Below are 13,660 nucleotides of genomic sequence, written 5' to 3'. Positions count from 1 at the left end.
TAGGCGATTGAAACAACGAAGTGAAATTAAACAAAGAAGAAAAAAAAAGTTTGAAAAAGAAAATTGGTCGAATGAAAAAGGGTTGGCGCAGGGGCACGCTTTTTGCTTGTGCTTTGAATCGAGCTCCGCTTTCGAGTGTAGGCTTTTGTTTTCGCGTATTGTTGGTCGGTTTGTGCGGGAATGGGGGTGCGTGGCTGGGAGCAGGGACTAATTTTGATATTTATTTTATTTCACCGTAAATGTTTGCTACCGAGCGAGAAATGCTTGGGGCAGTGGCGGATCAAAAGTTTACCAATTACTTTTGGGGTATTTTTGATGCTGCATTTTTTTCTGCAAAATTTCACGCAAGAAGTTATGAACCATTTTCCAATAGTCATATACTTTAAAGCATTATGATAAATGTTACCACTAGAGATGTTCCGTTGTATTTTGTGCAACACAAAGAACATTCCGTAACGAATAAGACGCTGCTGATAAGACGGGTAATAAATAAAAGTCGTTGTTTAGATGTACAACAAAACAGTACATGGGACCATTTATTGTGTTCATAAATTGCATCATTTAGAATTATTTGCATGTAGTTTAGAACGCTACCAGATGCACGAAAGTGTTACTGCTGCCAGATATTTTGTTTATTGTACAAGCTTGTCACAATTTCATAAAACTGTTTACCACATTCACTCAACTCCATCATTGCCCAGCGTTTCAGTTCGACCATCTCCTTTGGCGACAGTATCGTAGAATTTTTGTTTCATTTTCATTAAAATGGAAAATGTACCGACTGCCGACTTGTTTTGCAATGGAGAAAATATAAATAAATAATTGCGCGTTCCTACATACTGCCTATGAGATGGAGGTAATATCTCTCGTTGTCAGTTAGCGTTCGGCATAACCTGCTGTGTTAACATGCCATCACCGGTGCCGATCCCGGGTATCGCTATCGCTTAAACACTTACCACAGAAGTTGTTACTTTTTTACAATAAATATCGAGCTGGCGAAAAACCATCTCACACCAGCTCGGCTAGCGAACCATCCTCACACGACGGTGCAGCGGTTGGCTATTACATCTAACGTGTTATCAACTAGCATCGATTGTCACGATTGTCCTGCTTTCTTTCCCTGCTAGCACGGTGTCCTCCTTAAAAAAAAACCGAACCTACCTAAGAGCTACTCCAGCGAACGTGACACGATCGCGACGGGTTTGGTATGCTACTCTATCTGCTACTGATTGTTAACGCTAATGATCTGGTTGATCCATCCGATGAACGATGACACCTTCACGTAGACACCCGGCACGTCCACGCGCCCGCATCCAAAGCCCCACGACACCAGTCCCGCCAGCTCGAAGAACCCATCGTCCTGGCAGACAAGTGGACCTCCACCGTCTCCCTGGCAGGCGTCGTTACCCTCCTCACCACCGGCACAAAAGCTGGACGCTGGCAGGATGAAGATCTTCTCCGTGACCGCGTTCACCTTGCGAATGCACTCGGTGTCACTGACGATTGGGATCTCGGCCTCGCGCACCCTCAGCGGGATTGGACCTGCTTCGCCCATGTAACCGTAGCCCGTCACTGTGCAGCGTTTTCCAGCGGCATGGCTAACACCACGTGCCGGTAGACATACCTAGGAGGGGGGGGGGGGGGGGGGGTGAGAAGATAAGAACAAGTGTTATCAATTCTGCATACATATCCTCTTGGTAAGAAAATCCCAACGAAACATAGCAGACGTCCCAGCAAGAGATCCACTCTATGCTAGCTCTTACCAAGCAAACTCCATCACGCAGTTCGGCTTGACCGTGCAATTTCAGCAATGCAATGTCGTTATCGAGCGTCTGGCTGTTATGGTTATGATGGATGTACGTAGTGGCCACACGCAACGTCTGAGCACCGGGACTACCGTACTTGCGCGTCAGATCATAGTCACCAACGCGTACGTAGATTGCGTCACCTGACCGCACGATACTGCAACGCAACACGGGGCAAAAAAAAACAATGAGAAACCATTAACAACAACTCTTGTGCACAGGATCTAGTGTCCTGGATGTACTTACTTCGTTACACAATGCGCCGCCGTCAACACCCACTGTGTGCCGATGAGGGCCGCTCCACAGAGATACTGGTTAAGGGAGTTGATCAACGCCACCTGCCAACACCATTCGCCATTTTCGCCATCTTCTCCACCCACGACGCGCCCCTTCCGATGCTGGTGACCCCAGTATTTCGCCATCGTTGCATTCTCCTTGAGGCTCGGATGGTGCAGCAAGTCCTCGGGCACTGTGTCGTTGTGGTCATGGTAGATGATCGGTATTGGCACAATACTGCTGCCCAATACAAGCCGCTCGGAACTCTTCGACTTGTACGACCCATCCGCATCGATGTGGCGAGCTTGGCGAGGTGAAGTACGAGTCAGTTCCTGACGCAGTACCTCACGACCCAGCAAGGACTTGGACGCACGGCTGGTACCCTTTACACCACACACGTACTTCGAGTAGACCTGTGGTCGCGGAGTTGTCGTCGGTGGCTCATACACCGGAGACTGCGCGTATGGTGCTACAGGTGTTGGTGGGACCTCGTACAGGTTGTTGCTGATCGGACCGGGATAGGGATTTGGTGCCGGCGGACCATAACCAGCTCCTGGCTGGTGAGGTGCAAGTGGTGCCTGCACCTGTTGAGGTGCTGGTGGAGGTGGCAATGCCGGCATGGCCGCTGGTGGCATCGGATAGGGTTGTTGCTGTTGCGAAGGTGGCGCCGGAAGTAGACCCTGTTGTCCTGGGTAGACCCCAGGGTTGGTGTCGTTGTACTTTGTCTTGCTGGCGGCAGCCTGCTGAAGTTCCTGGATCTTTGACTTTGGTGCGCAACACTGCGTTCCGGACTTCTTGCACTTGAAAAGATCCGTCATCTCGGCGTTACGGAAGCAGGTGAAGCTGAGCAGACTGACGATGCACGAACCGGGGCATTCCTCACGAGGATCTGGTGCCGCCGTGGTCGTCGGGACAGGTGTCGTCGTGGTTGTAGTCGGTGGTGGTCGTTTCTGCTGTGGAGGACGTGGTGGTGGTGCACGCGTGTTATCACAGCAGACTGAACCACGTTTGCAGTTGGCTGTGTTTGGGATTAGCACCGAGGGACGTTCACAGAACGCCGCCATGATGTTTAGCAGACAGAAACCGGGACACCGTGGCAATGGAGGCTAGAAGACAAAAGTTAGAAGGTGTTGATTAGCGAAGTCGAACTTAGACTGACGGGTAATCCCCGCCAGAAGACATCTTACCGGAGTCGCTGGCCTCCTCGTGGTAGTCACGAGCTGCTGCTTGTTGTCCTCGGCCACGCCAGTGATGCAGCAGGACTCATCGTGGGGACAGAAGGCTTCACTGTCGACATCATCGCAGAACAGCGCCAGCAATCCGTTTACACACTCGCCTTCGCATTCCTTCAGAACCGGACCCTGACCACCGTTGGCCAGCTGCGTTAGTGGGGTTTTCAGTTTCGACGGAGCCGGTTTAGTGGGCTTGAGCGTTGGCTTCGGTGTTGGATTAGTTTTCGATTTGATCGGTTCCTCGGTGGTATGTGGCCGCTCTGACGTTTTCGCGTATGGTTTTGGGGTGGTGGTTTTGTTCGTCTTCGAATCGAAGTGCGCCGTCGGGATGTACAGCTCGTCGGGCGGATTGTCAGGGTAGATGTCACGTGAAACGCAACATTTCGAGCCGCTTTTACACAAACCGGCCGTCGTCAAGTACGCCTCGCAGTATTCTGCGATTCGGTCCGCTACACAAACGCCCGGACACGATGCTGTGTTTTAGAAATGGGACAAGAAAAAAGACAGGTTAGTCCATCTTTTCCTACAGTTAGTTTCGCATCACCCTTCCAGCGTTACTTACAATTGTTCTTGTTGTCCTTTTCCTTTATTTTAGCCTCTGTCGTCGGTTTTGGCGTCGTAGTGGTCGGACGCATCGTCGTGGTTGTAGTACGTGGCCGTGGGGTCGTCGTGATGTTGGCAGCGGCCGCACTGCTTTCCACACAACACTTCATGCTTGGAGACGGACAAGGAATGTCGTCCAGCACCTCGAAACATATCAGTGTGGCCAGGGTGTGGACACACACTCCCGGACATCCTTTCGCATCCTCTGTGCTTGTAATCGAATCTAGCAGTCCTGGAAAAAGGTAGCCGAGAGTTTAGCGCTGGAATACTGATGTACTTCATTTACAAGAAAGCTTGTTTTTACCTGACAGAAAGCTCCCAGCCAATGAATCGTCCTGACAGTTTGCTCCGCTTATCAGGAGCAGCAATACAGCTGCAGCTTTGAGGTTCATTTTGAAACTCACACACAATCGCTTGTTCGGTCTGTGCGCTGACACATAAATGTGTCGCGAGCTTTTGTCGTCCTGGGAAGCTAAAGCACCCACCTATTGGGTTACCTTTGACAACGGATCACAAATTTCCCTGCAAAGACACACAAGTAAGCAATTTATTTAGATACTTAAAAATGATACCGAAAGTTTGCTTTATCTCATATGCAACGGGAATATTAGAGAGCCCATATTTGGTTGGTTAAAAAAACATACAATTCACCCTGCATATCATTGGGGCGCACCTATTGCATTTCAGACAAATAAATCCCCCCATTCAAACGGTGCGTTTGCATTTGCAACCCATCTTACGGAAAAGAAAAGTGCTGCCGGGTAACTGGCTGGCCTCAAAACCGCCGGAAGCGAGCTATCACAGAAAGTATTTCTCGTCTGATTATTGAACGGGATCGCACACGATCGGTCGGCGAATGGAAGCGAGCATTTAATAAGCATACCCGTGCATACACAAAATCGGTTTAGGTCGAGTGAAAATGTGTTCCAATTTACACCGCCTCGCAAAAGGAGCGAAACTAACTGTGAATTCCGAAACCACCCATCGGGCTGCGGAATGTAACGATCGATCGAGCTGGTACGAATCTCATGGGTGGATCTGCTTCTATTCTATAATTTCTTACCAAACTAACTACTTCGCACAGAGAAACCAACACCTGTGCGACACCGTCGTTGATAAGGACAAATGGAGCTTTATAATCTGTACTGATGAATACGGCAGCTTTAGGCTAAGGGTCTGTCAAAGCTTTGGACTGCGAATATTAGCACAACTCGTGACACACAAGAAAGTTATTTTGTAGAAGCATTAGCACTTTGCCACGCTTTCTAGACAAATGAATATCAATCAATCGGACAGTTTCGATGTAAACCATCACTTTCCACGTCAAGGAAATATGGTGGGCTCTACTGGGTGCTGTTTAAACACACAAAAACTAGCCAAAAAAAAAGAAAACAAATCTCTTCCATTTCTGCTACCGAAACCAAAAGCTTCAATCGGTTTAAAATGCAAAAATCTTTACGCATTGGTTTCGATTTTGAAGGCCACCCCGGCCATTATGCCATCAAAGGTGAGGATCAGACGAATAATTTCACCATCGGCGAAAGAATGCCCACTGGTGAAAGCTGCCGGAGCGCTTGGACGCGATCGAGCCGCGATTCTAGCTCCGCGACGTTCCACCGACGTTCAGCCCAAACCCGTATCGGGAAGTTAAAGGGGGAGTGGGAACTGTTTTCTTTTCTCTGACACAGATTTAAGAAACGATTCTTGCTTCCCGGCTCTCCCGGACTCCAGCCGCGGCCTTGGGCTTCCCAGGACAGGTTTTTGGTTTGGTGGCGCGAACGAGAAGAGATCGCGTGGAGCTTCAATCATTCTGCTCCCGTACCAGGCGTTCGATCACGCGAGATCATACCATACAGCGGTGATCGTGTATCGAACCGTTTGCAGGTGTATCGGTGCCTTCGCCTGGTAGCCCAGAGTCACAGACCATGGTCACGGTCGAGACCCGTAGTTCGGTGTGGCTGTGGGAGCGAAGGTTAATGCGGTTAGTGGTGGTGGCAACGAATCCGTCGCCGTTGCTTGTCTGCGCAGTGATACAATACGGCTGACCCATTTCCGGGCGCATTCCCGAGTAAAGCGGGCCCACGCCACCGAATTGCGGTCGTCCGGCTCGACGGTGTGTCGAGTTCGATGGAAGAAAAGAGAAAATATGTCACTTGGGCTTTTGCGAGTTACCAACAGCCGCAACAAGGCAGTGTTTTCAACCTCGGCTCTATTTTGCATCGACACGCGCTAGCCGCCATGTGAGCCCTTTTCCGTCTAATGCAACCGTACGGCTGACTTTCGTTGGCTGGCCGTTTCGTTTCTGACGGTTTCTTACAAAAATTTCTCTCACTCCAAAACGCACCCGCACGTCGCAGGGGTGTTTCATTTCTCTTTCAATCGGTAATGCACTTCCTGTCGCCTGCACCACGGGGTAGCTCGGTCGATCGGTCGATCGGTCGCAAAAGTGCTGACCGGCCGCTTGCCAACCAGCCGGTGAAAGCATCCGGCCTGCGGCGCCATGTTCGGGAGCGTCGGTGAAAATGAGAGCGTCAGTGGTGCCGGTTCGAAATGCGAGCTTTTCGCCGCTTGCTGGGATAATGAAAAATGCGGTACGGTACCATCGATCGCGTTGGCCAACGGTAGTGCGTACGTGAGCCGAACGGCACCATCGGGGTCGAGGAGAAATCAAGCGTTCACCCAACCAAACGAACCAACCGCGTCGACAAAGTTGGCGGTTTTGGTGAAAATTCCGCCCAGCGTGTGTGTGTGTGTGTGCTGCGATGCGACTGCGTGTCTTCGAAACTCCTCCGTAAATATGGACGAAGGAGAAGCCGTTACAACCGGGGGTGGGTTTAAAAAATGCAAACAAAGCAGTATCGAGTGTGTCATCGTTTTTGCCAATATCTCTGGAAGTTCGAGCACTCGACCAGCTTTTCCGAGGTCCAACATTGCTCTCAAGAAATAGCATCACCACCATCTCTCACAATTGTAGAAGAATATGTTCCACAGACGCGTGCGCTTTACAAACAGGTTCGTTCGCCTACTGACGGCCACTTGAGCAGCATGAATTAAATAATTAACAAGCTCCGGCACTATCTTTAGGCCATCCCGGCCATGCACCGCTGTTGGGAAAATTGAGCACGCTAACTAACAATCTAACTGTAACTTAACACACTTCATCCCGAGCGTCTTCACAGTTATCGCTCGCAGACGCATCCACAAACTGGTTCTTGGCCAGCGTACGGCAGGACATGCAACAATCTAACCAACGAACACCGCCTAGACAAATCTCGCCGTGCCGGCGTACAAGTGATGACGTGAGCATTCCAGTGGAAAAGCGGATGGGTTTGACTTCCCGCTGATATCGAGCAAAGCTATTATAGCGATCAAGTCTCGGAATACAGCTGCATTTTGACAAGTAGCCTTGTTAATGTACTCGAGAGTTAATTGTATAATTAACTTTAATGCAATCAATTAATGTAGAAGGTAAGTTGATGCTATAGGATCGTAGTTTTGCTCCTGAAGCCTGTCACTCTGTGACTGTTACTCTCGCTATAATAACCTTTATTTCGACACAGACCAAACCACCACCGAGACCTGCGTCATCTGCTCGTCGGGAAATTCGCCTAATCGTGAGCACATTTCACCAAATCAACCTCACTTTCGCAACTCCACTACTCTACCTATTTCCGGACGATATCACAACAAACTATCACTTTTCATCTGTATCACCGTACTTGCCCCAGGTGAGAAGGATTGTCGTACCAGCGCTTGATCGTTTTTCGCCAGGACCAAAGGATCTGTCCACTTCCGTCGAACGTGGAAAACGCGATCCGTATGCGGTGCCAACCGGAGCGATTGTAAGGTTACTTAATATTGCGCCTCAAAACTGTACCTCCAACAACTTGCCGCTGACTTGTGCGGCTCCATCATAGTTTCTCTTTACTTTCGCGCTCTGTCTTTCTCTCCCACTCTCTTTCTCTCTTTCTCTCTCTCTCTCGCACCTTTCTCTGAATCTTCCGTTCTTCACTTTGGGTTTCTTTTCCGATCTCTCAGTGCCTTGCTGCACGATCGCTCTCTGCACGTTTTCATTTGCCTCCCATCGATCTTCGGAACCTTTCCCGTTCACGTGCATTCCTTTCTCGATCCGTGCCGGCCACCGGACGATCGCAAGAAAACCACCGCGATCGCGTTCCATTTCTTTCGGTTTCTCAGGCCGGATGGGGGCTTGCGGTGCCTTCTCTTTTCATGTTACTGATTTTTTCCGTTCTACCTGTACTCAATTTCTTCTGCTAGCAGCCTCCCATGCATGTGGCATTTGTAGGCTGGTCCCTCGTTGGGCTACCTCTGTGATGGATACGGCTGCTGAGAGGCGGCTTTTGAAAACTGCGAGCTTTCGAGAAGCTTTCCAGTGAAGAACGACGTCATGGACAGCTGTGCCCCAAGTCTTGATCGGTAAAACGATCGCGAATTGGTGACTTTATGGGGGGAATGAGGAATTTATTTATAGAAGCACAAAACCGTACGGTAAATGGTAGCTTATTTTTTTAAATTCTATCGTACTTTGAATCCCGTAAAGCGATCGTAGCTGGTTAAGAGCCGCAAACACTATACTTTCCATTTTATGAGATACCATAAAATAACGAACCATGCGGCAGCACACGTTGCATATCGTCGTCGGGTAACCGAATCGGCGTGTGGATTTTCCGTTCTAATTGAGGGAAAGTTTATCCGTTGGAAGCGTTCAAATTTGGTCCCTCACGCCCAGTAGCCGACTTTCGTCGATAATTTAGCAATTCCCAAAGCTTTCTCGCCACGATCGTCACGTAGCTTATTTGCAGATTTTTCGATGAGTGCTATGCAAACGCAATATACTACCGAACTTCACGATGGACTACTAAAGGGCAAAGTAGTCCGCCTACTTCAGATTTCACTTGGAACCGTTAGAGTTACTTCACCCTCGGTGGCCACTCGCACGACGCATCGACGTAATTTGCATTTGGCCGCCTCGGACTACCGTTGGCAGCAAATCGTACCGAACGGGATTTAAAGTCGTGAGCACTTTATTCGCAACTCCTTCACCTGTGGCCACCCGGGGCAAGATCGTGAAGGATGGCGAATGTATCCAAATCCATCATCATTCGTTTACCGTTTGCGAGGCAGAATGATTAGTCAGAAAATGTTGGGCCGATAGAAAAGCCGGAAAACGCTGCAAGAACGCCATCAATGGGGTTGGTTACTTTCACATGGTATGCGCCAAACGCGCTCCGGCCTCGTAACGTCAGCTAACACGTGAGCAGCGCCGCAACAACCCAAACAAGCCCTCGCAGACCAAGACCGGCGCCTGGCTATCAGGTCGATCTAGCGGAAACGGGCATAGCGGTATCGGGAAGTCTTCGTGCTTTTTTTATCACTCGATATTTAACCTAGTTTCCCGGGACTTCACTTAGCGTTGCGCGTTGTACCACCTCCCGGTGCCTGCCTGTCCTGATTTTTTCCCCTACGATTGGAACGTTCCTGTCGAGTGGTTCTACATAGGGTGGGCTTGGGTTTCTCTTTCCAGGCAAACCACCTCACGATCGCAGATATCGAAGAGAATCGCAACAATGTTAACCCGTCACGCGGTCGTGCACAAATCGAAGACAACAGCATCGCACATTTCTATCAGTGGTACTGGTTGCACACTGCTTCCATGCTCTTCTTGGTGGATTGTTGAAATCCATGCTTACTTTCACCGAAAGATCATTATCGCCACCCCGGATGCAGGTGCGAATCCGATAACGTACGCCGCGAAAGTATCGCCGTTGGTTTACCTTTTCGAGTGACTGAAAGTTTAACCACCGGAGCTGCAACGTTGTACACGTCCTCGCTTTTCAAATAGCCCCATCCAACTGACCAGTCGCAGGAGCTGAGCTTGATCGTTTCCTTTGTCCGATCGCTAAGGCCAGGCGGAAAGCAGACGGGTGTCCACTAGGCGCAGCAGTGATTTCTTCATGTTGTGTGGGAACGTGAAAATCTCTCTCCTCGTTCCAGAGCATGAGTGGTGCATACTGTCGATCAGATTCGTCATGTTTCTCTTCATTCATGGAACTGTTGCGTCTTGATCTGGTGATCCGGTTGAATGAATCAGCGTTGACCTGCATTCCATGGATTTCGGGAAAGGCCTGGACAGCTTTAATAGTTTTCTTTTGATGATGTAATCAGGCAGGATTGATTTGTTTTCAATAGAATTTTTAAATAAAAAGGACGAAAAACAAACTGTAATAAAATGTAGAACATTAGAATAAAGCATTGGAATGGTGCAAGAACTGGACCACTTCAACAATTTTTTCATGATGATAAGATTCGGAAGATTTTGTTAGTTTTGAGTAGATACATTTTTAAAATTAAAAAAATTTGTCGAAAAAGAACGTTGAAATCTAGAGGCATAGCCGAGAGCATTTATAGCTGTAGGATGAGTTTTACTGATATATAAAACTATAGCTTATGCTGTCATTTTCGCTTTAAAACTCTTTGATGACGTTTTGTTCAGATAAATCATTGAATCAGATGAAATTAATATATTTTAAACAGAATATGACACGGTAGAATGGCCCTACATTCATCAGCAGAGTGGAACATCTTGGTAAGTTTAAGCCCCGTTTCCCGGAAGCATGTTTATAGCCCAAGCGCGAGTTCTTGCGTTGCTATTCTCATAATGACGTTGATCGCAATGACAGCTATTTGTTTATCAGCTGTTTTTTTAATGTAATTCATAAAGAGGGAAGGTGGCACTTTGACAACTCAAGCGGTGTGTTGACGTGTTGATTTGTGGGTGGGTGGTACACAATTTTTCACTGCAAAGAGTTCTTTTTGCAATCGTTAGCTGAGTTGCAGCATCCAACGGAAGAGAAAATATTTTATTCGTTTAATCCCACCGACAAGTGATCGTAAACAACTCAACAAGCTAACAAAAGTTTAATATTGGTGTACAACAGTGCAACTTTAACCGTTTGTTACCGTTTCTGGCATTCCTCGGGTCGTGTGCTTTTGGATTTTGTTTACTACGTCTGAAAGTCTAAACAATCAACAAGCAGCTACCGCTTACCAAATCGTTGCCCTTTCATATCGTAAACATCCAGCTGTTTCTTAACCCTAAAACTGGGCCCTCGCTTGTGTTATATTCTAGAAGAACAACAAACCTAACGTAACAAGTAGCAGCACTTTCAGTGTCAATGGCACCGTGGCGTAAACTATCCGTAGGCCAGCCTACTGGGCTGCAATTCCAGTGGATTGTGATAAGTTTTGTAGTGTTACTCAGTTTTGCAAATCGTTCTAACGGATACTTCTACAATGGTGATGATGAAGAAGCTAGCAATGATCGGTTTTGTTTTTGTCAGGTTAGAAAATAGTCGAATCGATTAACGATGCTTATGTCTCATACAAATTTGCCTTGTAATGTTATGTTTGTAAAAGTGTACTAATGCAACCAATAATTCTGTTTTCAGCTGAAAGGAACAATCGATGATTGTAGCTGCAACGTGGACACCGTCGATTATTACAACAATGTAAAAATCTATCCCAGAATAAAAAGTCTGCTAGTAAAGGATTTTTTCCGTTACTATAAGGTGCACCTGAATAAAGATTGCCCGTTCTGGGTTGACGACAGCAAGTGTGCAATGAGGTTCTGCCATGTGGAGCACTGCGAAGAGAAAGATATCCCACCTGGACTTAAGGGCGACGCTTCGTCATATCACAAGGTATGTAAGATATGGTGAACATAGTGGCAAGGCAGTAGCAATAATGAAAAAAAAAAAATACAAACACACAAACATTGCGTTAGCCACATGCTTATTTTTACATGCGTACATGTTCTAAACCTTATCACCAACCATTATCATAATTCTTAAATACGTCACCGTTTTATGACTACGTTGGTTTGTTGTTTCAATAAGATGACGGGGTGTTGAAGAATGATGTATTTCCTTTTCTAACCATTCATGTGGCATCACAATATCAATATCAACATTATTAATTTTATCATTATTTTCAGTACATAAAAGAGGTGCAAACTTTGACGAACTGTAACGAGGACTTAGATGTGGAGCTAGGCTACCTCAACACTAGTATCAGTGATAAAGCACACAAAGAATTCCAGAGGTGGGCGGACTATGACGAAGCGCAAGATAATTTTTGCATTCTGGATGACCATGAGCCTGGTGCTGAATACGTGGATCTCTTGCTGAACCCAGAACGATATACTGGCTACCGCGGAGAATCTGCGCGTCGAATTTGGAGTAGCATTTATTTGGAAAATTGCTTCCAGTAAGCCTGTGAAGGATAAAATATTTTTCAAATATTATGCAATTATGGTTTTTATTTATTTTACAGAGCTCACTCGATAAAAAAGAAAAATGCTTATTCCGCACTAATCCCGTACCAGGACATGGCCCGTAACGAAGTTTGCTTGGAGCACCGGGTGTTTTATCGTATGATCTCGGGGTTGCATTCGAGTATCAATATTCATCTTTGTGCTAACTATCTACTATCGGAGAAAAGCTCCTTGGGATTTGTGGCTCCGGCTGGTGTGTGGGGTCCAAATATGGAAGAATTTGAACGACGCTTCAGCCCCCATATGACCGACAACGAGGGGTCTCACTGGCTAAGAAACTTGTACTTTGCTTATCTGGTGGAGCTTCGAGCTTTAGCAAAAGCGGCTCCATACTTAAGAAACGAAGAATATTTCACTGGTCTTGAAAAAGACGATCGAGAGGTGAAAACGGCAGTCAAAGACTTACTAACCGTAATAGAAGGTTTTCCGGCCCATTTCAACGAAACGGCAATGTTCAGCGGAGGAACGTCGGCAATAAAGCTAAAGCACGAGTTTCGAGAGAAATTTATGAACATCTCTAAGATCATGGATTGTGTCGGGTGCGATAAATGTCGATTATGGGGAAAATTACAGGTCCAAGGTATGGGAACGGCACTGAAAATACTGTTTTCTGGAAAGTTCGACGAAAAAGTCAACAGTGGTTTTGGAACAAAATTGAAGCAACAATCACCATTGCTTAGGCTAAAACGCGGTGAAATTGTAGCACTGTTGAATGCATTTGGAAGGTATGTAGCACAACATTAACAGATGAATAAAAGCAATTAACTTTATCGCAATCATACTACATTTTCCGCAGGCTTTCAACCAGTATTCACGAGTTGGAGGAATTTCGACAAAGGATGCGATGATCACAAGTCTGTTCATCGTTTACCAAACCCGAAAAAGACTAAATCCGCCGTACTGGTGCAACGACTTTGTGATTATAAATCTGGCTTTTAGATCCAAACCAACACAGTGATTTCCGGTGGTTCGTTTACGATAAGACTTATGGACTGTAATGGTTATTGTTGGCAGCATGAATCGATTGTTTATTGTTTTAATGTGTGTTTTAATTTGGCAGTAAAACTCATTCTCGACTGGTTGCTCGAGTACGAAATGTGTACCGATCTTGCAGATCACAAAGATATTTACAAAGTAGCTGTGTACTGCCGAAAACTATCGAACGAGATTGTACAGTTGTTCTAGATGTGTATATGCACCAAAATCCGAAGGTGCTACATTACGGATAATCCGTATGTTTCCTACTAATTTATACCACTTATAGTCGATGTTTCTCTAGCGGATGGATGTAATTATGAATATACAAATGTATTTATCAGTTTTGTAAATAAATTAATGTGACACCACTATTTGGTTAGTGAATTTATAGTTTCTTTACACCATTTTTATGA

At 46.7% G+C, this 13,660-nt stretch overlaps 2 protein-coding genes across 2 annotated transcripts; one reads left to right on the top strand and one right to left on the bottom strand.

The window, feature by feature from the left end:
• Positions 1-1,222: 1,222 nt before the first annotated feature.
• Positions 1,223-4,308, bottom strand: LOC128730983 (protein masquerade). Its single transcript, XM_053824077.1, has 6 exons — positions 4,221-4,308; positions 3,876-4,148; positions 3,269-3,786; positions 2,052-3,187; positions 1,764-1,962; positions 1,223-1,624 (listed from the first exon to the last, which is right to left on the bottom strand). Exons 1-6 carry the CDS (start codon positions 4,306-4,308, stop codon positions 1,223-1,225), a joined length of 2,616 nt encoding a protein of 871 aa, XP_053680052.1.
• A 6,798-nt stretch (positions 4,309-11,106) lies between these two features.
• On the top strand, positions 11,107-13,530 carry LOC128731967 (ero1-like protein). Its single transcript, XM_053825126.1, has 5 exons — positions 11,107-11,277; positions 11,386-11,637; positions 11,931-12,202; positions 12,269-12,994; positions 13,066-13,530. The coding sequence occupies exons 1-5, from the start codon at positions 11,113-11,115 to the stop codon at positions 13,115-13,117; spliced, it is 1,467 nt and encodes a 488-aa protein (XP_053681101.1). The 5' UTR covers positions 11,107-11,112; the 3' UTR covers positions 13,118-13,530.
• The last annotated feature ends 130 nt before the right edge of the window (positions 13,531-13,660 follow it).

The sequence above is a fragment of the Anopheles nili genome, chromosome 2 (assembly GCF_943737925.1).
Source record: "Anopheles nili chromosome 2, idAnoNiliSN_F5_01, whole genome shotgun sequence".
Classification (NCBI taxonomy): Eukaryota; Metazoa; Arthropoda; class Insecta; order Diptera; family Culicidae; genus Anopheles; species Anopheles nili.
This window is presented reverse-complemented; position numbering and strand designations above follow the sequence as displayed.